This window comes from Diabrotica virgifera, chromosome 3 (assembly GCF_917563875.1).
Source record: "Diabrotica virgifera virgifera chromosome 3, PGI_DIABVI_V3a".
Lineage (NCBI taxonomy): Eukaryota > Metazoa > Arthropoda > Insecta > Coleoptera > Chrysomelidae > Diabrotica > Diabrotica virgifera.
In genome coordinates this window covers 78,059,647-78,087,279 of record NC_065445.1, presented here as the reverse complement: position 1 = coordinate 78,087,279, position 27,633 = coordinate 78,059,647, and the positions used below count along the sequence as shown (strand labels likewise).

Here is a 27,633-nt window from a genome sequence, read left to right as displayed (position 1 = left end):
CCATACTTAATAGGTCTTAATTTATTAATAACAAAGATACTGAGTTTTCTGGTAAAATTTTGAATTTGAATTATGAAATTATGTGAATTGCGAGAGCTCGAAGTAGAAAAAAAATTGAAATACGACTTACAACTTGTTAACACACTGTATCCACTGTATATTTATTTTATATTAACACCGAATATTATTTAAGGTGTCCAATAAATTAATTTATAGACAGTTATAAAAAATCGAGCGCCGGATTGAAAAATATTGGAAAAATATTCTTACCCAAAAATTCTTACAAAAAATATTCTTACCCTGTACATTAATTTTTTTAAATGGATTTTGCATTTAATAAGAGGACGAAAAACTAAATTTAGTGGTATAGTTTGAATTTTCAGTAAAATGATTTTTCTGGTAAAATTTTGAATTTGAATTCTGAAGTTATGTGAATTGCGAGAGTGTGATGGTACACGACAACCCTCACGGAATTTTCCTAATTTATTTGTTATAAGAATAAGGTCAATATTATAGTTGCAATTTGTATAATTTATTACGACAGTAGAAGTAGCAAAGTTCAAAGTATTCAACTCATTCGCAAGACTGCAAACAAAGCACACGTCATTATTGAAATACGTATAGCATAACCATATATGGTAATACATATGGGCATTGTTTTTAATATAATAGATATAAGTGGGAAGGTCGAGGACCTGAGACATCGTTGTTGGATCAGTGTGTTCGCTGAACTCTGCTGGCGCGTAGTCAGGGGATATAGTTACCGAGATATGGGTCACCTTGACCTATCCTAACGATAATGTCGGTCGACGTAGTTGTAATTGTACCTTTAACCTTGTAAGAATAAAGTTATGGAAAAAGTTTAAGTTTGTTTGTTCGGGATAGTGTCTTCGTCCAGCAACCCCCAACATCACATGGCGACCCGTGCCTTAAGTTAAAGAATGGAGTTTTCTGGTTCGCATATAGATTGAGGTATGCAGCTCTACACGTAAGATGGGAAACAACCAGAATAAAGAAAAAGAGGAACAGATCTTCATAAACCAAGCAGGCAACAGCGGAGGTGTGACAGCTGAAACCGGCGAAAACGAGAAGCTATCAATCCCTGGAGTTTTGGGAATTGTATCGTTCAGCCTGGCCATAATCATCGTCGGATGGCTACTGTATCGACGATGGAAGAAGCAGCTTCGACACCACATCCGACAGGAAGTATCTAAATTAATGGAGATGCTGAGGTTAGACGCCCAGAATCCAGGACCAAATGCATAGACACATGAACCCATATTCGTGAGTAATTTTTCTTTTTAATACAATACAGTTTAACTGCTTATGAAGTAAGTTTGATGACTATTTTCATATTGACATTTTTATTTTTTTTTATTATATAATTACTCACTTATTTACTGACACTTTAAATATTGACGGTTATCCAATATTATTGATCCTTTTATTTTACTTACATTTATGTTTTATTATAATATTTTATATGTTATATTTTGTTATATTTGATAAACTTAACGGCAATGATAAGCTTTACGAAGTAATTGAGACTTCGAGACACTAGGCCATATACTATTGAGTAACGTAGTCAGGCCAAGCCGAATTTATGTTCGAGGAAAGATTTCAACGTATTCTGGAAGATATAACTATATTAAATAGGAATCTCACAAAAGACACTATAGAACGAAGGAAAAATAAACTAATCACAGATAAATGGGTGGAAAAACTCAGGACTATCACGGAACAGTTTAGGACGGTGCATAAAATATACAAAGGTGACAGCTTTAAGGCAGCAGAAGACAAATTCATTGCAGATATTATTGCAAAAATTGGAGAAAAAATCGAAAAAGTCCAAACAGAACTACGGAAAAGACAAGTTGAACATAACAACGACAAGATGGGAGAGAAATTCGAACTGAAAACAGCAGGGAACCTGATCCCTCACATAGGAAACACCGAAGAATCAATTAGAGCATTCATAGACGCAATTGAACTGTACGATGAATTTTTAGATAATGAGGGAAAACCGCAACTAACAAAGTACCTGTTGAAGGTGAAACTAACGCAAGCAGCAAAATTACGACTGAAGACTACTTACAACTCAAACGCGGCACTAATAACCGATATTAAAGAAAAGTTTCTAGTAAAACAATCTATCCCTGTTCTGTCAGCGGAGATCAACTCAGCGAAACAAGAGAATAGGTCAATAGAAAAATTTGGAAGAAGTTTAGAGGAGCTCATGGCTAAATTAACAATAGCACAAGCAGAGGGAAACAGAGATGCAGAAGAAGTGCTGGCCAAAGTAAACGAAAAAATTGCAATAAGCGTGTTTACTAACGGTTTAAAAAATGACAAGATAAAGACAATTTTGAAAGTCAAGAACTTTAGCACTTTAGCGGAAGCGATAACAAGCGCAAAGAACGAAGAATCGCTAACTCGAACGGAAACTGCAGGAATGTACCACATGAATAAAACATATAGAGGCGGAAGAAGAAATACAACAAACGGATACAAAAATAGTTTTGACAGGAGAAAAGAAGGTAACAAGACATATAATAATAGAAATACAAATGGAAACGAAGTAAGACAATATCATAACAGAGGTAGGTCTCAAAGAAACAGAGGAGCAGGACATGGTCAACGAGGGAGAAATAATAATTGGTCGCAAGGTAAAAACCCCAGCAACAGAAATTCACCAGGAGCATATTTCGCAACAGAGGAGCAGCCCCGCCAAGAGCAGCCACACACAAGCACAATACAAGAAGTAGATTTTTTTCGTGGCCCATCGAATGGAGGCAGATAATTCCACAGCAAGTGGATTAAATTATATTAATGTTTATTACAGAGGAAAACGCAAAAAACTATTAATTGACACTGGCGCAACAGTCAGCGTGTTATTTGAAGAATGTTTAGATAAAAACTACACCGACATAAACAAAACCCGACGTATTAGCTTGCGAGGCGTTACCGGAAAAACTGTATATACAAGGGGAACCTTATTGTGTGACCTTGAAATATTAGATAACTCAGAGAAGATAACGTTGACACAGGAATTTGCAGTTATGAAGAGTTTAACAAATAAAGTCGATGGAGTTATTGGTAGCGATTTTTTATACCAATATTTTGCTACAATAAATTACGAATCCTTAAAATTATCGTTACATGTAGAAGGAATGAGAAGAGATTTGGAAATGCTATCTATGGGAGAAATTTATACGATAATAATACCTAGGAGATGTGAAAAATTATTTTTTTTCGAGATCGGGACACACTACGGAGATTTTGTAACTATACCACAGGAGATAGCGGAAGGAATATTCTCGGCAGGAACAGTCTCAAAACCAGTCGACGGAAAAATACCAATAAGGATATTAAATATCAATGATAGAGAAATAATTGTTAAGAATTTTAGACCGAAGGTCGAAAGATTAGACAAGTTCGACGTTTTCCACATGGGAGAATCAAAACAATCGGTGAGTCGTGCCGAAAGACTTTTGAATATAATAAACACAACAAATTTATCGCTAGAGGAAAAAAGAGCAATAGAAAAAATATGTGTAAAATATTCCGATGTGTTTTTCTTAGAAAACGATCCATGCACAACGACGGACGTATACAAAGCAAAAATAAAATTGCAAAAAGGAGTATCACCTGCTTATACAAAACCGTATAGATTACCACATGGACAAAAAACGGAAATAAATAGACAAGTAGACAAAATGTCAAAAGACGGGATTATTGAAAATGCAATATCATAATTCTCATCTCCACTACTTATAGTGCCAAAGAAAAACGATGAAAATGGAAACAAGAAATGGAGAGTTGTGATAGATTACAGACAACTAAACAACAAAATTGAGAATGACAGATTTCCATTACCATGCATAGAAGAAATCCTAGACGCTTTATCAGGAGCAACATATTTTTCACATTTAGATTTATACCAAGGATATTACCAAATAGAACTCGATTCTAAGTCCAGACCGTACACAGCATTCGCAACCGATAGAGGTCAATATCAAATGACACGACTTCCGATGGGGTTAAAGACAAGCCCAGGATGTTTCTCACGAGCCATGACTATGGCAATGTCAGGTTTAAATTATGAAAACATGTTTATATATCTTGATGATTTGATAGTCTTTGGCAACAGTCTACAACAGCATAATCAGAACTTAGTGAAGGTATTAGAGAGACTAAGGAAAGTAAATCTGAAATTAAATCCAATTAAATGCGAGTTTATGAAAAAAGAACTATTATATTTAGGACACAAGATTTCGAATAAAGGTATAGCACCAGATCCGGAAAAGATCACCGCATTGGAACAATATCCAATACCACAAAATGCAAAAGAAGCAAAAAGATTCGTAGCCTTTGCAAATTATTACAGAAAACATATCAATCATTTTGCAGAAATAGCCGCACCTCTAAATAGACTATCAAGGAAAAATGTAAAGAGTGGACAACAGAATGCCAAAAAGCTTTTGAAAGCCTCAAGGCGTCATTATCAAACCCCCCCGTAATGGAATTCCCAGATTTATCGGAGGAGAACACGTTTATTCTACGGACAGATGCATCTGGCATCGCACTAGGAGCAACTTTGTCAAACGGGAATGACAAACCGGTAGCATATGCCAGTAGAACACTTAATAAAGCGGAAATGAATTATCCTACGATAGAAAAAGAATTACTGGCAATAGTATGGAGCATTGCTAAATGGAGACATTACCTTCTACAGAAAGAATTTATTATTTTGACAGACCACCGACCATTGGTGTACCTATTTGGTATGACAAACCCTTCCAGCAGATTAACCAAATTTAGATTGAAGTTAGAAGAATACGACTTTACAATTAAATACGTGAAAGGAGCTGAAAATGTAACAGCTGACGCCTTATCACGAATAGAAGTTACATCAGAAGAACTAAAGCAACTAAATAAGGACTCAGAGAAAAGTATATTAGTGATGACGAGAGCACAAACGAAAAAGCAGGAGGAAATCGCCGATTCGAAGAACGAATGGACTGATCAACCAGACGTAGTCGAATTGTTGAAATTCCCGAAAAGTGCGGTAGAGGTAAAACTGATAGACAAGGACGATTGCAAAACAATGAAGCTAGATTCGGCTGAAGAAAATACAAATAGTAGTATACTGTACAACGAAGAAGACGATATTATTTATCTGATTCGAGATTTTCGATCAACGTCTGCACTACGAGCGTCGTTGAGAAACTCGACATATCAAGAACCTCGATCAACGTCTGCGCTACGAGCATCGTTGAGAGCCTTGATTCAAATGTGCGCACAAAAGAATATAAAGGAACTAGTACTAGTAAAGAATAATAAGAATCAGCCAATTATTGAAGAGATAAGAAAGGATCCTAAAATATTTAAAGAAAGAGATATCAAAATATGTATAGTACAAGACAAACAGAATATAGCAGATGAAAAATTAAGAAGAATTATAATTAATGATTTTCACATGTTACCAACAGGAGGGCATGCCGGAATAAATAGAATGTACAAAAATATAAGGAAATATTATTTTTGGAATAGTTTACGAAAAGATATCGAGGAATTTGTGAAGAGATGCGACGATTGTCAAAGACATAAGCATTCTATCATAACCAAACAACCTCTAACTATCACATCGACTGCCACCTGCGCATTCGACACAATATTTATAGATCTAGTAGGACCATTTGAGATGGATGACAGTGGGAATAGATATATATTGACACTGCAATGTGAGCTAAGTAAATACATAGAAGGATATGTAATAAAGAACAAAGAAGCCGAAACAGTAGCCAAGGCATTGGTAGAAAATTGTATTCTGAGGTATGGAGTACCCAGAAAAATAGTCACAGACCAAGGCTCAGAGTTTATGGCAAGAACATTTAAGGAAACATGCTCATTATTGCAAATAGAGAAACTAAACTCAACAGCATATCACCACGAAACAATAGGAGCTTTAGAAAACACTCACAAACATTTAAATGCGTACCTTAGGATACAACTATCAAAATTCCCTACAAATTGGAGTACATGGGTGCAATATTTCTGTTTTTCGTATAACATTTCAGTACACTCAGCAACGGGTTATACACCGTTCGAATTAGTGTTCGGAAAAATATGTAGACTTCCGACAAATGTTCAAAACGAAATAGAACCCCTGTATAATTTTGACGACTATCCCATGGAACTGAAATACAGACTACAAGTAGCCGCAAAGGAGGCCAGAGAAACACTAACACATACAAAACACAGCAGAAAAAAATATATGATGCCAAAACGAGTAAAATAACTTATAAACCAGGAGATAAGGTATTAATAAAAAATGAGCCAAACACAAAACTTAACTCTTTGTTTTCGGGTCCATATACCGTAATTAAAGATGAAACGCTTAACGTAATTATTGAGAAAAAGGGTAAACAAGTAGTCATACATAAGAATAACGTTAAGCTGTATAATATATAAAAAGAATAAGTACTGAAAAGTGTTATAGTGTAAAAGTGTAATAATAGTCCACCATAAGACTTTTACTAGTACTTAAGGTTCAGTGTACATATTTATATATCTCATTTTTTTTCTTTTCTCATTTTCTTTTAATATGTTTGTTTAATTTTCTTATAAAGGAGAGACGTCAGTCAGCATAAATAATATAAAATAGAGATGAAAGGAAATTGTTACTGAAATTCCCATTCATCTTTTCCCCGCCCAGAGAGATGTGATGGTACACGACAACCCTCACGGAATTTTCCTAATTTATTTGTTATAAGAATAAGGTCAATATTATAGTTGCAATTTGTATAATTTATTACGACAGTAGCAAAGTTTAAAGTATTCAACTCATTCGCAAGACTGCAAACAAAGCACACGTCATTATTGAAATACGTATAGCATAACCATATATGGTAATACATATGGGCATTGTTTTTAATATAATAGATATAAGTGGGAAGGTCGAGGACCTGAGACATCGTTGTTGGATCAGTGTGTTCGCTGAACTCTGCTGGCGCGTAGTCAGGGGATATAGTTACCGAGATATGGGTCACCTTGACCTATCCTAACGATAATGTCGGTCGACGTAGTTGTAATAGTACCTTTAACCTTGTAAGAATAAAGTTATGGAAAAAGTTTAAGTTTGTTTGTTCGGGATAGTGTCTTCGTCCAGCAACCCCCAACATCACAAGAGCTCGAAGTAAAAAAAAATTAAAATGTGACTTAATTTTAATTAATACCATTATTTAATCTAAATTGGTCAAATATTATTTCAGTGTTTTTTTGTTATGGTGACAAATAATTCATAACAAATATTCACCTTTAATTAATGAATAAATAATAAAGGGTCCACAAAAAATACATAACTTTACAAAATATACATACCCTATCTTAAAAATGTTTCCAAAAAAAACAGAAAATTTTTTCCAAAAAATAAGTTATCAAAACTATAGCAATTGTTCAAAATGGCCACCACCTTGTTGAAGACAAAGTCTTGCTCTTTTTGTTATTTGTCTGACTGACTTCCTAAGGGTAAGGAAGGGTTGTCAGGGTTATTCTTCATTTCTTGGAAGGCATCTCGAATCCGGTCAAGAAGTTCTTCCCTACTATTTATTTCCTCGTTATAAATTTGGATTTTAGATATCCAAAAGATATTTTTCAGCAATTTTTTTGTTTTTTAATTTTTAAGCTAGTTCGTTGATTAAAGTTATGTATTTTTTGTGGACTCTTTTTTATTTATTCATTAATGAAAGGTGAATATTTGTTATGAATTATTTGTCGCCATAATAGAAAAATATTAAAATGTTAACATTTTAACAATGTAGATTAAATAATGGTATTAATTAAAATTAAGTCACATTTAAATTTTTTAACTTCGTGCTATCGCAATTCACATAATTTCAGAATTCAAATTTAAAATTTTACCCGAAAAATCATTTTGCCGAACATTCAAAGTATACCACTAAATTTAGTTTTTCATCCACTCTTCAAATGCAAAAAAATTAATGCAAAGGGTGTTTTTTTGGGTCGGAACATTTTTCCAATTTTTTTTATCCGACCCTGGATTTTTTATAATCGTAAATAGATTAAATGATTGGACACCTTAAAGAATACTCAGTGTTATCTAAATATAAAATAAATATAAAGTGTGGTTTCGCAATTCAGATAATTTCAGAAATCAAATTCAAAATTTGACAAGAAAAATCATTTTTAACTATTTAAACTGGGAAATAAGCCACAATATTATTAAAAAATGATTTTTATTAACTTATTTCTTATTTCCCATTCTAAATAGTTAAAATTGTAAAAATGCCACAAGAAAATAGCTTCAGAACAACAAAAATCATTTTGTCGAAAATTCAAAGGATACCACTAAATTTAGTTTTTCATCGTCTTCTCAAATACAAAATCTATTAAAAAAAAACTCATGTACAGGCTGTTGTTTTTGGGTCGGTATATTTTTCCAATATTTTTTAATCCGGACCTGGATTTTTTACAATTTCAAATAAATTAATTGATTGTACACCTTAAATAATATTTGCGTGCCAAATATAAAATAAATATACAGTGTGGTTAAAAAGTTATGAACCAAATAAGAAAATGGCAAAATAGATAAAACTATAAAACACCCAGTATCTTTGTTATTAATGAAGTAAGACCCATTAAGTATGGTATTTTTGAGACCGCCTAAGTGTCTTCTTTTTACAGTTAATATAAGTTACTTTCCCAATGAAACACCCTGTATATAGCTCTTGATAAAAAGTACATAATAGCTCAATCAATTTTTTTTTGATACAAAGTCTGAATCGACAAATCCCTTGCATGTCTAATGCTGTCGAAATACCAACATAGAGACACATTTATTTAAACACTGACTATCGCCATTGATTATAAATATTCCACGTATGTAGTTATTAATCAATGCTATCGCTGAATTGCAGATTTGATGGTTTAATTATGTACAGCTGGTTCCTAAAAAAGCTGATACGACTCTTAGTAAGACTTAATCATTTTGAGCAGTGTGTTTGATTGGTCTGAGATTATATTAAATTTATTATGAAAGACAAATAATAAAATAAACAAACAAACAAACAAACAAACAAAAAACAACTGATTACATGTTAATTCATAAATTGTAATAATTATTAAGGTCTAAATTTTGATATTATTTTGAATTCCTGCATTTTATAAAGAGTATATAAATGATAGATTTTACATAAAATAGGGTTGTTGTTATTATTATTAATGAATAAAATGGTTATTTTTATTATTATTAATGAATAAAAAAAACGACTTAACAATATATTAAAGCAAGAATTGTAACACCAAATTAAAAGATAACTGATCACTATCAGAGGCAGCAAAACATTTTAACATGAGCAGAACCACAGTTTTTCTATTAATAAGAAATGGAAAGAACAAGAAACTCTCGAAAGAAAGCGAGGGCCTGGAAGACCAAAACTGTACTAAATTTAGGTATGTAAAATTAAAATTAACGTTTTGTAATATCTCCATCAGCATTGATAACAGCTTGTAGTCTTCGGCCCATCTGCGTGAAAGGAACTATGAAATTGTTTTCTTCAGAGAGCTCTTCCCAAACCTGTTGTATACCGTGCCACAGCTCTTCAGCATTTTCAGCGTAAAAATTACGCTGATACAACCGTTTTATATCCCCCCATACATTCTCGGTAGGGTTTAAATCTGGACTGTAGCTGGGCTATGGTAAGGTTTCGATGTTGTTATTCTGGAGCCACTGGTTTATTATATCTGCAGTGTGAACAGGACAATTATCTTGTTGGAGGATAAAATTATTTTCTGGATACAACTGTTCTACACTGGGAAACATGATGTTTTCTAGAATATTCAGATAAGTCTGCCCAACAAACCTTCCATATGCCATACCATTCCCAATCTTCTAGATGAAATCCATCCCCCTACATTGGCACTAAAATGACCAGCTGCTCGATATCTATCAACATATATAGATGATTAAATCTATTGTTATCCGGTCTATATACCCCAATTTTGCCCTTTTTGAGAAGATTTAAAAATTTTCTCATCTGTAAATATTACCGTCCCAAAAATCTTGATTTTGTATGATGGTTTAAAGCAAATATAAGTCTTGATTGCTTCTGTTGTGGTGTAGAGCTTGTTTTTTTTTGTTGCAGTTCGATACCCAAGTTGATGTCTTTCTTCCCGGAAACTGTGACATATTTCTTGCAGTTTTCGCATCTTCAACAGGATTCTGTTCTAATCTCTCTAAAAGCGTACGATCTTCATGAGCGGTAGATATTTTTGGTCTTCCAGAACCTTGCTTTCTTTTGAGAGTTTCTTGTTCTCTCCATCTTTTATTAATATTAAAAAGTGTTTTTTCTGCTTACGTTAAAATGGTTCGCTACGGCAGACAGTGACCAACCATCTTCTAATTTCGTTACAATTCTTGTTTTTAGTTCTTTGCTGGCATGTGGAGCCATTTTTTGAGGTTGAACAGAATAAGTTATCTATCAAATTTTAGATTTGGCAGTGACAGTATGTAAATAATAACTATTTATGCTTCAAATACACTGCTCAATTTTCTACAAAATACGCTTTAAGAGTCGTATCAGTTTTCTTTTGAACCAGCTGTACCTACAGTTGAGACCACGAGTCTTTACCCGTGCGTCATCATTTAAAGCATACGAAATAAATCGGAAATTGAAATTTACTAAACGCAACAGCAAGTGACAGTAAGTAGCTACTGCCACTATCACGGGTTAAAATTTGAGTTATCAAATATTTATGTGTTTTATCCAACGAACTGTCAACACTGATGGAATGGCCCCGTCCCATTCAAACAGTGAAGCGAGATTGCCTGCAACATACAAGAGAGAGGTCCGAGAGAGACAGAGAATTTTTCAGGTAAAATTTGCTACAACTACCACCAGAGTTGCCAGATGTGATTTTATAAATCCCCCACTTAGAAACTGAAATTCCCTTAAATTGAAGCTCAAATCACCCAAATTTAAATTTTTGCCGCATTTTAATAAATTAGTAGTCAAATGTAGAGAAGAGTAAACAAAAATTATACTACTTATCAACAGAGGGCCCTGGAAATAATCCATAGGTCCTATCTTCTTCGATTATATGAGAGTACAATATACAGTTCTATCTGTACATTCGCAAATCTAATTTCCCATGACCCCTTAAAATCTTCCATAATTTTCACCCTAAAAAATCTCCCAACCATTTCTGCTTAGAGAAGTTCCCCTATACGCTTTAAAATTACCCCAAAATTGTGGGAAAATACCCCAATCTGGCAACCCTGACGTACCTGACTAGCACTGTCAATTTGTTTGTTTACGAAAGATGGCGATTATCTTCCCTCCCTGACCTGAAATCTTCTATCTCATCCTGAAGTCATTAAATTCCGGCGATTCCATCAGTGTTGACGCACGGGTAAAGACTCGTGGACTCAAGTGTATACACAGTATTATTGGAGATCTATTTTCGATCATACATGACATGATAAAATCAATTTTTTATAAACTTACCACTTTCACATATATAAATTGGTGGGACCATGAATTCTATGCAGACAGGGCATACCAATTCTGCAAGAAGATTTTCATCGAGGGTATTATTTACTATTTGGTTTAAACCTTTTGATTTTGGAATCCTACATTTAATACCGAGGGATTCAGAAATTTGATTAATAACTTTTTTATGTTTCATGGCAATACTGAATCTAAAATCAAAATAGTTTATTAGCTTTGATATTACAGTCGAATAAGATTCACCTCACCGGAAATTAAATCATGATAGTTTTTATAACTGGATTTAAAATGCATGGTTTAGTAATTTACATACTAAACAATAAAACTAAAAGTACGCTGATTTTATACATACAAATAGGGTTCGCCAACTTCTTGAAAATTTCAAGATCTTGTCTTGATTTCAAGACAAGATCAAGACAAAAAGTAATTTTAGATTTCAAGACAAGACAAGAAATTTTATGTCAATATCAAGATTTCTTGTCAAGAAAACAAGAAATCTTGAAATATCTTGACTAGGTACCTAATAATAAAAATTAGATTTTATTTTAAATAACAAATTTAGCACATTTTTAAATCGGAATTGATAAGCCATGAATAGGGCAGATAACACTTCTTATGGAGTCAACGCCCAGCCGATTTCTTGGCTTTGTTATTGTTAAAGTTGCTCTTGAAAATAGCCTTTCCGCAGGTACAGATGTTGCAGGCGTTCCCAGAAAATCCTTGGCCATTTTCGATAATGACGGGTAGATATTTTCGTGTCTTCTCCACCAATCAAGTATGTATATTCTCAGAATCTTCTGACCTAGGCTTATTTAAGTATTTTTCAATTTCATACTTCCAAGATTGTAAGTTATCATTATCCGTTTTCTTAAATAGGTAAGTATTTTAATATCTAAATCAAATTCGTTATCTTCTTTTTTCAGACTAAGTACTGCCTCTGGTATTGGATTCTATAGATCATTCTGGGATTTATTAAAGTAGTTAGCTTTAAATATTTGTTCAAATTTTTGTACTGCCTCCGATTATAGAAGCTTTTCCCAAGATGAAGAGGAAAATGCCTCTACTTTGCCTCTACTAACAACAATACAGTATATCCAATTAGTTTTGTTGTAGTGTTTCAGTAACTTTTCATTGTTAAGTTCATGAGCCCATATTTCCAGTTTGTCCAAAAGTAAATTTACTCCACTTACCACCAATGGGAGTGTGCAATATTTTTCCCCTTCGAAAATTGAAGAAAGTCTTTTAAACCTTCTCAGATACTGACAAAATTTACCAGAACCATTCTTTATCTAACATATTCCAATTATTTAGATTTTGGTTGTCGTGACAAAATATATTTTTAAGCATTTTTTACACTTAAGCCCCATGTTAGCATCTCGAAAGTTGAATGCCATCTTGTAGGCACATCTAGTTCTGGCATAGTTATCTTACAATTTATGGCCTCGCAAGCACTGTTAAGTTTAAGTTGCATTTGTCCTGAGTTTTTGTTTTTTGTTACAAGGTATTTAATTTTACTTACAGGGAGTTAAAATCTAAAGTAGTAGCATTTATAGTATTTTCTACTTCGAATTCATCCTCCAAATAATCAATAACTGTTTCGATTTGGCTCAGCAATTTTTATGAAATCCTGGACAGCTAAGCTTATATAAGAGAACATACATACATAAATGCTTATTGTAAGCATGCAACTACACATCAATTTTGGGTTCGTCAGGAAACAAAAGCAGATCAGGGACTCCACCAGTGGCAGTGGAGGCCGTGTTAGTACGCAACGCAATAGAAAGGTCGCCGTGGAATCACCCGATCGGGCTATCAAGAAATTTCAAGATTTTGAAATTTCTTGAGCCAAGACAAGATATAAGATGGTAAGAAAACGTCAAGACAAGATTTTTTTCAAATTTCTTAATTTTTTCTCAAGACAAGACAAGAAGTTGTTGTCAAGACAAGAGTTCTTGTCTTGTCGACCCCTACATACAAAACATATCCTCAGCCAAGGAAGTTCTTGGTGAAAGAAATATTCATAAAAAATAATCGCTCCCAAGGCGAACACCTCTATGGTCTTGTGCAGAAATGAAGTAAAAATGCAAGGAAAGAAAAAAGCTTACCTTAAAAGACAAAAGAGACATATTTATGATAATTACAAGACAATAAGAAATGAAATACATTCACTTGTAAGAAAAATAAAGAATTATCACTGGGAACCTTCTTCGAAAGAAGTGTAACATGATTTTTCAAATCTAGCTAGAACCGGAAATTTAGCACATATAAATTAATATAGGTACACAGGAAGTTCGAAAAACACTTGAAAAGTTGAAGATCAGAAAAGCTGCAGGTAAAGACGGAATACCAAAACAATTACTGAAATATTGTGGAGAAGCAATGACAGAACAATAGAGAACTTGCATAAAATTTTAAATTCGAAAAAAATGTTATAAATCACAAGGGAACATAATTTATAACATGTATCAAAGATAAAAAAGTTGTTTTTGTGTTCCGTTTGGCCCCTAAAGACGATTCTAAATTCAAATTATTGCATCTAGCTCAAAACGTGCCGTGGTGTCATATGATTATATGTTTACATTTTGCACCAACAAAGTAAACAAAATTGTATATAATTTTAAATTAGACATTATAAACGTCAGTAGAAAATACGTTTGATCGTTTGAACTATTTTAAATCCATAGAAATCTTGTACTTTTAGAAAATGGCACTAAACAACACTTACGGTGTTGTATCAAACTCCAATCTCAAACTGATATATTATATTATTACAATGACATTACGATAAATGTCATTAGAATATAAATATTTTTCCCTTATTCTGCGACGATGAGCTGGCCAAATATCCAAGTAGGTGGAGGCCAATAAACTAAAGAAGAAGAAAAGAATACACCTAAATATGACCATAAATATAAATATAACCGTAAAGTTAAACTATGTGACGTCGCGGGTCGTTTGAACTATTTTAAAATACAGAAGACTTTAAACTTGTACTTTTAAGTTATTATGAGTTTTTGAAGCATGAAATTTTGGAAATCTCATTTTTAAACAAAACTGAACAATATTGTATATAAATGACTCAGACGAGAAGAAATATAGTCCCACAAAACATTATACATGAAGATAACATTGAAAAGGTTGGAAAGTTTACATATCTGGGAGTAGAAATATATGCCGACGGATCAGAAGATGGAGAAATACGGAAGAGGATAACGCAGGCAAACAGAGCTTATTTTGCCCTTTCCCATATATTTCGGTCTAAAAGTGTCCACCGAAATACAAAGATGAGAATCTATAAAACTTTAATTCGACCAATAACATGCTATGGCAGTGAATCCTGGGTCCTGAAAGAAACTTCCAAAAACAAACTCGACACATTCGAAAGGAAAGTACTGAGGACAATACTAGGACCTGCGAGGGAAAACGGAATCTTCAGAAGTCGATACAACAACGAACTTTATCAACTTTTCATCTTTCAATTGCCAGATGACGCTAGTCACCTAATACCTTCACTTCGGTTGCAGTGGGTGGGAAGAACTCTCGACGCTAGTCAGTTAGGGTATGGAGAACAATGCCTACGTTCTTTCCGATGAGGCTCCAATAAGAGCCGAAAATCGCGATTCAGAGGACTGGACTGCGCTCCGTATTCTAATTGAAAAGTAAGATTGTTTTGCCTTCGCATTGCAACTGAATAAAAATGGTATACATTTTTATTTTATCAACTTTATTGGGAAGCACCCCTGTCAGACTTCATTAGAATACAAAGATTGCAATGGACTGGACATGTGATAAGAATAGGGAAGATAGGCTACCAAAAAAAGCGCTAGAATGCAGGGAAAGAGACCGGTTGGAAAGCCAAGAAAGCGCTGAGAAGACACAGTAAACAACGACGCACAAGCCCTTTTAGGGATCCGTGTATGGAGAAGAGCAGCAACAAACAAGCAAGGGTGGAGGCAAAAAATAAAGGAGGCCAAGACTCAATTTGGGCTGTAGTGCCGTAGAAGAAGAAGAACAATATTATGTAATAAAAAAATGTGCAAGTTCCCTATTAACAAAATTTTAAAACACGACTGGAAAATCGTGTACAGATGCAATATTCATCATAATGCAAATTAATGAGAAATTAATAGAGTATAACAGACCAACACTTCTATGTCTAATTGACTTGAAGAAAGCATTTTCTGCATAATAGAGAAAGTTTCCCTAGATATCATAAGCCCAAAACAACAAAATGGAAGTCAGGAGAGATGGACAACTTACAGAACCTATAGACAGAGGCAGCGGAATAAGACAGGGAGACTTATCGAGGCCTATGCTCGATTGCTAACCCGTATGCTGACATTTTGCTTCCAGCCAAGTTTAACCCATTCACTGCCGGTGTAAAATTTGAATAGAACCTCGGTGCCGACTACTTAAAAACATCGTTGTCCACAAACCTGTACAACATGCCACTATGGAAAGATGTATAGAAAATCACCTACAAGCCACTACCCTTGCAATAGAGTACTATGGGGTGGTCGGCACAGGGCGTATAGAGGTGAGTACACCACAGTGCAGTGGTGTGGTCAGCAGTGAATGCGTTAAACAATCCAAACTTAATAAACACAATAAGACAAAGATTAGTAAATAAAATCCTGTAAAAAAAATAAAATAGCTTAACAAATGTAACCAATATGTATATTCCTCCCAAATATTTAGGTACTGTGTACTCCCTTATAATTTAAGTAGATTTTAATGAGGTTTCAATAATAAAAACAAAACTGCTTGTATTATATAAAAAAATCTTACTTAGCTGAAACTGGTTTCCTGGCTTTACTCTGGGTAACCGTGGGTTGTATAATGTCTAAATTAATATCCAACAAGTTTTCTTTATTTGCAAGAATGGATTCAAAATAACCAAATGGTTGAAGTCTACCTTTTCTTAAAAGTATGGAATCTGCATCATTTCCCTCACTCAGTTCTAACTGATACCTATAAAACTGGCTCTCCATGTCGCTTCCAATCAGAAATACACAAGATCTATAATTTTTGGCATCAATTTTGATTAAAGCTATCACAGCTAATTTTTTATTTACATGTGTGAAATACATTTTGCTTTCTTCTGGAAGCTTGTCAAAGTATGGCGGATCTAGTATACAATCCTAAAATATACAAAAATAGTACTTAGTCTGAAAAATGGACAAAGATCGAATTGCAATAAGATACTGTTAAATGCTCAAATGTATGAGAGCTCGAATATATGTCCAACGGAGTAACAACTAGTGTTAAGTTAGGTTAGGTTTGTGATAGCAGATTTGCACCACGGCTCAGCGCTTAGTCCTTATTTATTCTCATTAGTTTTGGACCAGATAACAGTGAAACGACATGGTAACATTCCCTGGTGCTTATACAGGGTGAGTGGGGAGGAACGCACCAAACTTTAAGACTGTATAATATTATACGTAACAATAATCAAAAATAACTCATATGTTGTTATTCTATTTTCATTTGTTTCCGAGATATGGGGTGTTAAAATTTTTCTTACAAACTGATGATTTATTTATTGCTCTAAAACCGGTTGAGGTGTGCAAATGAAATTTGGTAGGTTTTAAGACATAGTTGTTGCGCATGTTTTGACACACAATTAAGAATTTTATGTTCACCATTGGGGCGCGTACGGGTAATAGTCTGAAATTAAAAAAAAATAGTATGCTACTGGGATATTTCAAATTAAAAATTATTTTTGAATTCCCTGTTCAATTTCTGAAAAACAATCTATCTTCATGTTTGTTCATACAACGCTTCGTTTTCATGCAAAAAATAAAATATCTTAACGCTTACAAAGTATTCCAAATAAGTTTCTACACATTCATATAGAAACTTCGTAGAAAAATTTGTAAGCGTTAAGATGTTTTATTTTTTTGTATGAAAACGAAGCGTCGCATGAAAAAAAGGGAAGGCTGGATTTTTGTCACAAATGTAACGAGGAATTCAAGAAAGATTTTTAATTTGAAATATTTCAGTGGCGTACCATTTTTATCTTTAAAAAATGTAAGACTATTACCTGTATGCGCGCCAATGGTGAATATAAAATTCTTAATTATGTGTCAAAACATGAGCAATAACTATGTCTTAAAACCCACCAAATTTCATTTGGACTCCTTAACCGGTTTTAGAGCAATAAATAAATCATCAGTTTGTAAGAAAAATTTTAACACCCCGTATCTTGGAAACAAATGAAAATTGAATAACAAGATATGAGTTATTTTTGATTATTTCGACGTATATTATACAGTCTTAAGTTTGGTGCACTCCTCCCCACTCACCCTGTATATGCTGATAATGTGGTGTTGGTGGGAAATAGTGAAGGTGACTTGAACAAAAACTGGAACTGTGGAGACAAGCTTTTGAGGAAAAAGGTTTAAAATTTAGGAGGACAAAGACAGAGTATTTGGAATCTTCGTTTAAAGATGTGAGTTACTACAGATAAAATGCAGTGGCGGCTCATGGCTTTAGGGACAGGGTCGAGGTTTTTGTCTCCTCAGATAGGTATACTATCTAATTAAAAGGCTTCAATCATCATAAAAGATTTTTGTTTTTTGTTTTTTTTATTTTTTTTTGTTTTTTCACATAGATTTAGAACCTAAACATGTTTATAAATTAACTTTAGTCTATGTTGTTTGCACGTACAGAGCAAAATGGGTTATAACATCATCGTAAAATTTATTAATGTGTTGGAGAGATTTTAATAGTTTTTTCCATTGACATTTGAGAAAAGCTTGACATTCTCTTTTGTTTCATGGTGTTTCGACAATACGTGTTGATACTTTTGAGACAAGAGAAATCCCATTCATTTAAGGCAAAAGTTGGTAGCAATGAGAGAATTCATGATAATAATTTATTAATTTCGGGAACAGTTTGTTGCAATGAATTGCAGTATATAAAACTTTTAATTAATTTCCTTAGTTTATTTGATTAAAGAATGATGGATATATAGTTTTAATACACGTGTCTAATAGATATTTTGAAAATTCTTTGGTGTAACTTTTAAATTTTTGCAAATCTTCAAAATTTGAAAAAATGAGTATCTACATATTTGCACAATTAATAATAGTATCAAAAATTTCAAAATATACTTGTTTTTCGAGATCTGTGTCATATTTTTGTATTTTGTGGGGGTGTTCGGAAATATCAAGCAAATCCAAAACGTCATTGCATATATAGTGAAAATTACTATCTCTTGAGATTTTTCACCAGCTTTGCTATTCTATTTTTGGAATAAATAATGTCAGTTGACTGATTTTGAACAACATTGAATATCACATCAGTTTGGGTAAACACTTTCTTAAAAATATGTAAAAACATATTAAAAGAATAATCATTTAGTAAAGTTTTCAAACCGATTGCTTCACGGATCGAGATATCATCACTTGCAAAATTGTCACCTTTATTAATAAAATTAAAAACTTCCAAAAGCTGTTTACGAAAATCTGCTACAGTGAAAACTAACCGAGATTTAAAATTCCAAAAGCTACTTTATTTCATACATAATTTCATCCCGAGCGCACTATTAGCAGGTTAAGTGGCTTGGTACATGCCTTGCTGGTATCTGGCCATCACCGATCGGCAGATTGCTATCTGCCGGACTCTGCCATTCAAATACAGGTGAAATTGTGGTGAAATGTATAATTGGTTGCCTATCGGCTAATATTCCACAGCACTTCTTACAAGACAAGTGAATAGTAAATCTAGGGACGGCTTGCCGTCTCTGTCCAAGCAGATCTTATAAAAAAGAATTCACACAATCGCAATCGGATGCATCGCTGGGATTATTAATTTGAAAAGTTTCTTACGTGTAGGGATCACTTAACGTATCGGATTGATCGAATTCTTTTAAAAACAATGATTTAGTCTGTACTATCTCACAGATTTTTTTTATTTTACAGAAACAAATATCAACTCTGATTAAATTAAATATTTAGAAAATCTACAATGTGTCCATAAATGTGTGGGTCGGCACTGCCGACCCTGACCGGCCGCCACTGATAAAATGATATCTTTGGATGGTGAAAAGTGAGAGTTTTAAGTACCTAGGATAGGTAATGCAGAGTAATGGGAAAATAGATTGAGATGCGTGCAATAGAATTAGGGTTGGATGGATGAAATGGAAGGAAGCAAGCTGTATGTTGTGTGACAGAAAAATTCCAATGAATCTGAAGGGAAAATTCTATAAAATAGCCATAAGACTGGCTATGATCTACGGCCTACAGAACTGAATGTTGGGCAGTTAAGAAGAAAGAGGAACAAAGAATGCATGTGGCAGAAATGAGAATGCTTAGATTGATAAGTGGAGTAACAAAAAGAGATATAATTAGAAATGAGTATATTAGGGGAAGACAGGGCAAAAGAAGTAGAGTATGACCACGAAGAAGATATATTGCTGATGTGGAAAAAGACCCAAATATTCTAAGGGTCAGAAGATGAAGGGAAGTTGCTAGGAATCGACAGGACAACTTCTTTGAGAGCAGGCCAAGATCCACAAAGGATTGTCGAGCCCTTTATGATGATTATGATATTAGGGGAAGTCTTAGGGTGACACCAGTTCATGCCAAAATGGGGGAGCATAGTTTAAGATTGTTTGGTAATGTTCAATGTCAAGATGTTAACCACCCAATACGAAGAATTATTGAACTGCTGGTTCCTGGAAGAAGTAGGAGAGCAAGGCCAAAAAAGACATGCGGGGAGACACTTAGAGAGGACATGTCAGGAAAGGGGATCGATACTGATACGACCCAAGACAGAAACTTCTAGAGAAATACAATTCGGGAGGCTGACCCCACGTAGGGATAATGGCTAAGAGAATGATGATAATCGAGACTAGTTTAACCATAACATATCGCTCACTGAGTTCTACAGGGTGTTTCATTAATAATTATCCATATAGTAACTGGAGAAACCTTAGCACAAAATACGAAGATTTAACCTAAAGCACTTAAATAAAATGTGGTTCCTTACTGAGTTACAGGGTGTTTTATCTAAAAATTTAAAAATTATTTTAGTTCAGCATTTAAAAACTGTTCGACATATCCTTTTCATACTTGGCAGAAAGTGCGACTACTATACACCCTACTAAATTATGATAAACAAACGTTTCTAGCTACTACCAGAGGCGTACGACAGGGGATAGTGAATGGTTGACCCTTCTCAAATTCTACGCCACTGGAGGAATTATTGTTTTAGTGCCATTTTTAGATTCTCCAAAACTTTCTACGTAAATAATATACTCTTCATTGGTAACGATAAAGTTATTAGTTTTCGAGATATTTGAAGTTAAATATGAAACGGCACAGTTATTTTGATTAATTTATGATATGATTCATATGATTAAAACTTAAAAATTATTTGTACCCAGTACTTTAAAACTATTTGGCGTATCCTTATCATACTTGGCAGAAAGTGTATGCACTGTACACCCTACTAAATTAAGATAAATAAACGTTTCTAGCTACTACCAGAGGCGTACGGCAGGGGATAGTGGCTGGTTGACCATTCCCAAATTCTACGCAACTGACGAAATTGCTATTTTAGTGCAATTTTTTGATTTTCCAATACTTTTTATGTAAATAATATACTCTTCATTCATAACGATAAAATGATTAGTTTTCGAGATATTTGAAATTAAAAATTAAGCGACACAATACATTAATCAAAATAACCGTGTCGTTTCATTCTTAACTTCAAAGATCTCAAAAACTAATGACTTTATCGTTACGAATGAAGAGTATATTATTTTCATAGAAAGTATTGGAGAATCCAAAAATTGAACTAAAATAGCAATTCCTCCAGTAGCGTAGAATTTGGAAAGGGTCAACCATTCAGTAGTTTGTACAGTACCTATACTTTCTGCCAAGTATGAAAAGGATACGTCGAATAGTTTTAAAATGCTGAGCAAAAATAGTTTTTAAATTTTTAGATAAAATACCCTGTAACTCAGTAAGGAACCACATTTTATTTAAGTGTTTTAGGTTAAATCTTCGTATTTTGTGCTAAGGTTTCTCCAGTTACTATATGGACAATGATTAATGAAACACCCTGTATAGTGGTGTCATTTACCTATCCAGCGATATTAATTTTTTTAAAATCGGTTGTCAAATGACTGAGCAAATGATTTTTAAAATGAGAGATGCAATGTGGAAATCACATAACATAATATCATTTTGCTTAGTTATGTTATTTAGGTATGTGATATCCACGTTGCACCGCTCATTTTAAAAATTAATTACTCAGTGATTTGACAACCGATTTTGAAAAACTTTATATCGCTCGATAGGTGAATGACCTTTCTTTCAATTTACAAAAAAACATACTGGGTGTTTCATTAAAAACAGTCAACAACGTTTTTTTCAAAAATCCGCCATTTTTCCTTTCGTATTTGAAAGCGATATAAAAAATTAAATCCATTCAGACAAAACTTTTACTAAAATAAAACATTTCATCGAAAACCGCATATTTCTATCTTAAGCCGTTTAGAAGTTATAGGCAGTTAAAATGGGGGAAAATATAAGTGGACACCCGGTATATTATTATAAATATAAATATTTATTTAATACAGCTGTTCTTTTGGTATCTTCTTATTACTTATTTTTGATATTATATCAATTTCTTATAATTATACATTTTAGAATTAATTCCAATTTACATTTTTTAAATTAATTTTATTATATCTTCTCTGCGACAAGCGATTATCCATTGTTTCGACAAATTATCTGTCTTTGGAAAGCTGAAGTATTTTATTTTCGTACCTTTTGTACTTTGATTACAGTTTTTTCAATTATATACGGCACAATTCGGCATTGTAAATTTATGCCAGACCCACACGATACCAAAAACAATACAAATAATAAATTGAATATTAATACATTCAATAATGTCTAATAATTAAAAGTAACAAAATATATGTTCCGCTACGTAAAACTATCAGGCTTGAAGAATTTCACAAATGCATGTAAAAATCTGCAAGTCAAGTGGCAAGTGTGTGGGTTCCTCGAAGCTGACGTCGTGCGCGAAAGGGACGGAATTAGGCGCCAAAATCGGCATACCGTCTGTACGTGTACCATGTTTTGGATCCGCCATTTTATAGTTTATAATGTTAACATTTAAGTTAGGTTTATCAAAGCTCTCAAAAATAAATATATGTAGAAATAAATACATTTTGTAAAGAAGTTGTGAGTTTACAACTATTTTTTAAGTTATCCGCCATTTTATAATTTAAATTATCAAAATTTGATTCAGGTTCAGCAACCTCTCAAAAATATCCACATCTATGTAAACAAACACGTTTTATAAAAAAAATTCGGATTTTACAACTGCTTTTTAAGGATTTTTAGGAAAACATCCGCCATTTTGAATTTGCAAATTGTAATGTCAGATTCGGCTTCAGCATAATCAAAACTAAAATAGGAACATATTTGATCAAAGTAAAATAATGAATTCAACGATATTTTTAAAATTATTTATACAAAACAATTGTTATTGTTTAAACAATTAATAAACAATTAGCGGCGAAATTTGTGAGTAGAACTTTTTACTTTAACATATTTATAAACTAACAAAAAAAGTTTTAGAAAAATATAACCTTGTTTGATTTTTTCCGAAACATTGTATCTTTTCGTTCTAATTGCACTCCCCTATATCAGTTATAGAAAAACCTTGTTTATAGAAACAAGAATAAAAAGGTAAAATGTAAGTTTATGTAAAATTCACTGTGACTTTTAATAATTGCATTGGATCGAATAAGATACAAAGTTTTTTCTGGCAATTGGAATTTTACTCTGATAGACCGTATTAATTTCAATGTCTTTAAAAGAGAATATTTTGTTTGGATTTATGGTTCGTATTTCTTTAAATAAGGTAAGACCATTTTAAAATAAATTTTTTTTAAGGAAGTTTTATAAAGGAAAATGCTAAAATTATCCTTTTTGACTTTCAGTATTGAAACATTTTCGGACCTCACCACGACATTAACACAAAACAGTACAGAATCAGAACCAACTTCGAATTAAAAGAACTCTACAATGACACCAATATTGTCCAAGAAATTAAATGACAGCGACTAAGATAGGCAAGCCACGTGCACAGACTTCATAACGAGAGACTTGTAAGACTGGTATGGGAGGAGATTCCTACAGGCAAAAGATCACTCGGACGTCCCAGAATGCGATGGAGAGATAACATCCAAGCAGATCTCTGAAAAATGAACATCCCATTTGACCCTAGGTTGATGGAAGACCGAACAAATTGGAAGAAAGTTGTACAGTCAGCCAGGATCCACCCAGGGTTGTAGCGCTACTTGATGATGATGATTAAAACATCACTTAACTTAAAGACTTCTACCTAAAGACCTAAAGTAATACCTAAAGTCGAAGTTAAAAAAACTTTGCACACTCTTACTTTTGTACCTTGTTTAACAAAATAATAAGCATTGTTATTGGTTCTTCCACCACTCTTTACTACATTAACCTGTTCCATCAATGCCATTATGTAGTTTAGCTGCTTGGAAATGTCTCCCAATTCCCAGTATAACATAAAAATGCTAGTCTTCCTTCCTCTGTGAATTTCTGGTACATGTTTGCCTGCATTTTGTGATGTCACACGGATCTTTAACTGATCTAGCTGGAACGTCTATCTTCCCGTTTTCACATTTGATAAGATTGTCCAGAATTTCGGAGGCATTTAATTTGGTTTTGTATCCACTGAGAAGGTTGGGCTTTTCTTTTTCTCGTTTTCTTCTCACATTCTTCTTTTGCTTACATTCTAAGTAAAGTAAACCTATACTGACACAACTTTGTTGTTTCATGGCATAAAGTGCAGTATTTGAAGTAAAGTAAATTCTATACCGACACAACCTTATATTTTAGGGACATAAATAGTATGTTTTTGCCAAAAAATTTATTCCATACTGGCACAACTTTTAATGTGCCGGTAGACTAAAAATAAGATATTTTATTGAAAGTTACAAAAATTCTAAAGTGGCATAACCTCGGGCATAACTTAAGTTTTATTAAAATGTGCCAGTATTCCACGTACAAGCAACACAAACACACAGAAAGTCAACAACATACTAAATATGTGCCGGTACAGTGCTGCCCCTCGAGCGAAATGGATGGAAATATGCATGTAGCACAACTCTATCTAGGGGATTCTATGCAAACTATCTTTATGCCGGTTTCATTTAATTATAAAGTGAAATTTCGTGATTCTTAGGTAGTGGTTATTACAAAACACCATTTTCTGAAAATGTGCCACTATAGAACTCAGTGAGTGATATATATCTAACTTTTATAACAATATAGGTACCTACTTTATGATCTTCCTCAATGTGATGCTGAAAATGAGCAGCATTTCCACTCCACCTACATTCAGGCCCTTTATAAATACCATTGTCATTAGCGGGGCAGATTACGGTGGCACTGAAACATCCCAATTCATGATCAAGAACCTTCTCTCCTGGTAATATTGAAGTGCATCCTTCTTTTTCAAAAGCACATGGGAATGTCATAAACTTTATTAAACTTTCATATGCTACCTGTCTCGTCTTTGTGCCTTCAAATTCCTTTACAACGTGGAGACATCGACCACACATTGTTCTTGAGCCATCATCTTCTTCCAAAGTGTAAATTGGTTTTATATTTAAAAGTCTAGTGCAATGACTACAAGTTATTTCTTGTTCTAATTGTTTAGTATTGGTTAGTGAAAACTGTTCATTGTTTTCTAAATGATCGACAACTGTGGATTCCATTTTGCTCATTCACTTAGTGTTTAAATTGTACCTAAAATTAAGAATTAAGATAAATCTTGTTGTTTATTAGTTTTCTGAAATGGTAACTAAATAGTAAACACAAAACAGCCGGTAGCCGGTTTAACAACCGTTTCCCGGTTTCCCTCCAACGAACTGTCAATGTCAATACGGTTGACATTGACAGTTCGTTGTTTCTCTCTCACACAGTTTATTTGAAGAGACCGTCGTTGTCGTCGACGTGGCAACGTTATCGACCTGTCAAATAGAGGGCCTATATGATAAGCGATTAATAACAAGCTATCCGAGAAAAACATTTATTTTATTTTAATGCGTTCAAAAACGTGAGTGTTATTATTAATATTATGGTCTAAGAGCTAGAGCCGAAAAATCATCGTCGTAAGTAATATAGAGTTTGGCATGTGAAATGTGTCTACTGTATATTGATAATTATGACCCCTTTCAGGCTGACACCCAGGGGCGTCATTTGGGCGTCCAGGGGGGCATTTGCCCCCCTGGCCCTAAAAAATGACTGAAATTTACAAAAAATACATCAATATTCATCATAACATCATATATAATGTATAATATATATAGTGCTTGCCCCCCCAAACAAAATTTCAAATGACGCTCCTGCTGACACCTCAGTGGATACAGGAAGTAGCAATAAGGGATGAAAGGGGAAAGTTAGTGTAGTCTTTTTTCAAAGGTTTTCACCTCCTATTTTGTTAAACCTCCATCGATTTGCATGAAAATTGGTAACTAGTTGGAGCATACCCCAAGAAATAAAAATGATTTAGTGCCAACTTGCACTTTTACCCTGGGGGTGGATAGCACCCCTTCTCGGGGGTGAAAACTATTTTATTAAAAATAACCCCACAAATCGATAGAGAGACAAATTATAAGTAAAAGTTTTTGGTCTGTGTCCATCGAACTGGCAAGAACCACAAGTTATTATCGAGCAGGGAACCATGTTGCCCTTTGAGCACTCCTAATACATATCTTTTAACATCGACTTGAAGTCACTATAAATATCTACAATTACTACCTATGTAAACGATAAATTCTCGATGTAACCTTTTTCAAAAAGTTGCTAGTTTCATGTACTGTGCAGATTATATAAAATAATATTTTACTAACATACAATTAATTAACATGTTCTTTTTATCATACGTAACTTCACGCATATGCTCTTAAATAAACAAATCTTCGATCTTTAATAACTCAAAAAGTATTGATTTATTTTAATAACATGATATACAAAATTTTACTTAAAATTTGTCCCTCTATCGATTTGTGGGGTTATTTTTAATAAAATTGTTTTCACACGCCGGAAGGGGTAGTATTCACCACCAGGGTAAAAGTGCAAGTTGGCACCAAATCGTTTTATTTCTTGAGGTATGCTCTACCTAGTCACCAGTTTTCATGCAAATCGATAGAGGTTTAACAAAATAGGAGGTAAAAACCTTTAATGACTGCACTAACTTTCCCCTTTCATCCCTTATTGCTACTTCCTGTATCCACTGAGGTGTCAGCCTGAAAGGGGTCATAATGGTCAATATACAATGGACACATTTCACAGGAAAAACTCCATATTACTTATGACGATGATTTTTCGGCTCTAGCTCTCCGTCTATTTATCAATTTCACGAAAATGGGACGTTCATGAAAGTGCAAGGGTTGCTGTTACCGTCCTAAGGAAGATCTACGTATTTTTAATAGTGTTTTTGTTCGGTAAAAAAAAAACATTCCACATAATTAGTAATTAATTATTAGTGAATAGTGATAAAACTTCGTACTTTTGTGTCAAAACATTCTACCTTTACGTTGTAAGCATGTTGTAAGTGTTGGCGGAGATATAAAGGTGGGATTCAACGCTCAAAAAATTCAATAATTAGAATTTTTTTTAAGAATACATGCGAAATATAAAAAATTAGAGAATAGAGAATACAAAAAAAAAGAATGTGTGTGTACTTTGTACGCACGTAAGAAGTTATACTTCTATTATATGATTATATGATTATAAACGAAATTAATATACTTTTTATTTATATTTTATTTAAATATAAAACTAATTTATACTTACTACTTCTCAAATATTTTTATTAAAACAGTGCCAAATTTTTTTTAACTAAATACGTATTTTCTGAAAATAAAATTATATAATAAATAATATACTTACAATCATAAAATGTATAAAAAAAATAAAAAAATAAAAGTTTCTATTGGGATTTGAACCAACTTACCAGCGCGGCTGGTATTATATTGGCGTTGTATTGGGGTTCACTCGCATTAAACGCTTCGCCACGGAGACAGTGTGTCATTATG

At 33.4% G+C, this 27,633-nt stretch overlaps 1 protein-coding gene across 1 annotated transcript in view; it reads right to left on the bottom strand.

Moving 5' to 3' along the window:
• Positions 1-25,463, bottom strand: part of LOC126881165 (uncharacterized) — a 51,594-nt gene extending 26,131 nt beyond the window's left edge. Inside the window, exons 1-3 of the mRNA XM_050645243.1 lie at positions 24,871-25,463; positions 16,320-16,672; positions 11,529-11,722 (exon numbers count right to left, since the gene is read on the bottom strand). Of these exons, the coding sequence (XP_050501200.1) occupies positions 11,529-11,722; positions 16,320-16,672; positions 24,871-25,317 (994 nt within the window). The 5' untranslated portion in view covers positions 25,318-25,463. The remainder of the gene's footprint in view (positions 1-11,528; positions 11,723-16,319; positions 16,673-24,870) is intronic.
• Positions 25,464-27,633: the final 2,170 nt, after the last annotated feature.